General features: G+C 39.6%; 1 protein-coding gene across 2 annotated transcripts in view; it reads right to left on the bottom strand.

Annotated features, from left to right (window-relative positions):
• The window catches only part of cobll1b (cordon-bleu WH2 repeat protein-like 1b), a 25,134-nt gene extending 23,900 nt beyond the window's left edge, over positions 1 to 1,234 (bottom strand). Inside the window, exons 1-2 of one of the 2 annotated variants that reach the window (XM_014001494.1) lie at positions 989 to 1,234; positions 688 to 768 (exon numbers count right to left, since the gene is read on the bottom strand). In XM_014001494.1, the coding sequence (XP_013856948.1) occupies positions 688 to 768; positions 989 to 1,029 (122 nt within the window). In that variant the 5' untranslated portion in view covers positions 1,030 to 1,234. Of the gene's footprint in view, positions 1 to 687; positions 769 to 983 lie in introns of both variants that reach the window. The other variant, XM_014001495.1, reaches the window with a different exon arrangement.
• Positions 1,235 to 2,673: the final 1,439 nt, after the last annotated feature.

Raw genomic sequence — 2,673 nt, 5'->3', positions numbered from 1 at the left:
CACACACACACACACACACACACACACACACACACACACACACACACACACACACACACACACGCTCCAGGCACTTATTCAGTGCAGTTTTCCTTGACTGGTGGACCAATTTGCGCATGATTGATTGTCAGCTTTAAGCCCCGGTGAACGAACGACTTCCACAACACTCTTCAGGCTCATCGCAGTGACAGAGGAGGCTGAATGTTTACCCTGCCAAATAGTTCCCAGGACCCCTGCGTATGGTCGAGGGAATTTCTCTGTGAATTTCTGTAAGCAGGAAATGAGGAGAGGTCAAGGGCCGCGGCGTCTGCAACAACCGTGACTCTTCCGAGATGCGCTGAGAGGAAGGAATGTTAGAAACAGAGGAAGAAAGCGACCTTTAACTTTCTTTGTTTCATTTTTTTGTGGATGCATTACTTGACAAAGGTGGCATTCTGCTCAGGTGTCAAACAGCTGAGAAAACAGCTGGCTGGGTGCTGCCAGCTGCTGAAAGAAAGCTTGAGTTATATTTGTGCACAATAAGGGGGGTGAAAAAACATATTTCCTCTAAAAGAAGATTGGAAACAGATTAGTAATGCTTTCTGCAGAGTAGAAGCCACTTGGTTTAATATCCATTCATTCTTCATTGACAAGTAAAGCAGTTATTACAGCAGCTTTTCTAAATGACTATTTTTGCTGAATACTCACCTCAAACCAGAGCTTCGCGGATGGGACTGCGATCCACGATCATCCATGACCAAACTCAGTGGTTTAACATAATCCTTGGGACTAGTTAAACACAAACAGAGAGAACAATTCATTTTCAGGGCGACCTATCACACTTGTTGTGACAAAGACTAACAATTAAGCCGCTGCTTTCAAGCGACACAAGAGGAAAAAAAGAGGCAAAAATCCAAAATGTGGGCGAATCCCACATGAGGTCACCAGTTTAACCATTTCTTCTGTTTCTCTGCGGGAAATGACTTGCTGTTTAATCGTCATACCTTACCGTGAATCCAGGTGTGGTTTGAAGCAGTTGTCAACTTCCATCAGGAGGAAGAAAGGAAGAAGTCAAACAGGTTTGATTTGGACTCATCCGTGCTCAATCCAGTGCGCTTTATCCTCCTTTCTCCTCCCTTTGAGGGCTCCTTCCGGTCAGAAACGCATTATTTATTCTCCTGACACTGTAGTCAACCGCACTGTGTCAACTTTCATATGTAACATCACAACACTACACTTACATCGCAACGCTGAGCTAGAAAAAAAAAAAAAAGATTTGGGCGGTTCTCCAGTTCCTCCTCACTGTTCCCAAAGGATCGTTTACTTTTGTCTAAAATTACTTTTTTTTAAACACATATGATAATAACTCACCATGAAACTCCACGTGTTACACAAAATGTTTATCGGTTTAACATAAAATAAACTGCAATTCGTCAAAACACAACAACGTTGTTGTTGAATTCTGCTGCTGCGGTTGTGTTTGTCTACAGCGCCATCTGGTGGCTGAATGTAAACACAGCATCTGCTTCACTGAGAGGTCTTCGATTTAAATTGCAAAACATTTAACATTCCATATTAACTAACCAGAGATGTCAAGTAATGAAGTACAAATACTTTGTAACCTTACTTAAGTATAAATTATGATTATTTATACTTTGCTGGAGTAATTATTTTCAGCCTACTTTTTACTTCTACTTCTTACATTTTTATGCAATCATTTGTACTTTCTACTCCTTACTTTTTAAAAATGCAAAAAAGTATTTCATTTCTATTTCACTTTGGCTTGTTTTCATTCTGCCTTGTCATCGTACGAGATGACACGGTGGCTCAGTTGATAAAGCTGTTGCCTTTCAGCAAGAAGGTCGTTGGTTCACATCCCAGCCTGAGGACCTTTCTGGGTAGAGTTTGCATGTTCTCTCTCAGGCCATGGGGTGGCTCACTGTGCACCCACCACTACTGAACTTCTCTGGTGTTTTCATGCACCTTAGGGCCCACTCTTGCAGAAAATACATGCTAACAGAAAAAAAAAAAGTTGGGTCTCACTGCCCCCCAGGGACCACTTTTCCATTGTGACCACCAGTTAGGGGTACAGGAAACCAAGTTTTAYTTGTATTGCTTAGCTCTTTAATTTAAATGACATTTCATTAAACACACATGCAAACAATGATGTCATCAGGGTGTCAAAATATCACAATATCAACAGAAGATGAACATTTTCATCTTTTATCTCAGTTTACCACACAGATCCTACATATTCCAGAACCACTTATTCAGGGGGAAAAAAGCCTATTAACAATACACTAGGTTAATGGTTCATAGCCTCAGGGGAATCCCAAAATCTTCAACATTATRTAAGCCTTTATTTTACCATGTAAACCATCATTTACAATGATAACCTGGTCAAGTCAATATGGTCTTGAGAACAAGGCTTTTTTTGGGAGGTGGTTGTGCACTATAGATCACTTTGGCATGGCCTAAGCTTTTGTCCTTTGTTTTTTTATTTTATTTTGACCATTACTTTTACTTTTATTCTTTTAAGTAGTTTTACAACTAATACTTTTATACTTTTACTTGAGTAAAAAGCTTGAGTCGATACTTATACTTTTAAAAAAAGTATTTTTAAACTTTAGCATCTATACTTTTCCCTGAGTAATGAATGGGAATACTTTTGACACCTCTGATATTAACTAATGT

This window comes from Austrofundulus limnaeus, unplaced genomic scaffold (genome assembly GCF_001266775.1).
Source record: "Austrofundulus limnaeus strain Quisiro unplaced genomic scaffold, Austrofundulus_limnaeus-1.0 Scaffold9, whole genome shotgun sequence".
Classification (NCBI taxonomy): domain Eukaryota; kingdom Metazoa; phylum Chordata; class Actinopteri; order Cyprinodontiformes; family Rivulidae; genus Austrofundulus; species Austrofundulus limnaeus.
The sequence above is the reverse complement of the archived record's forward strand: the minus strand, read 5'-3'. Positions and strand labels throughout refer to the sequence as shown.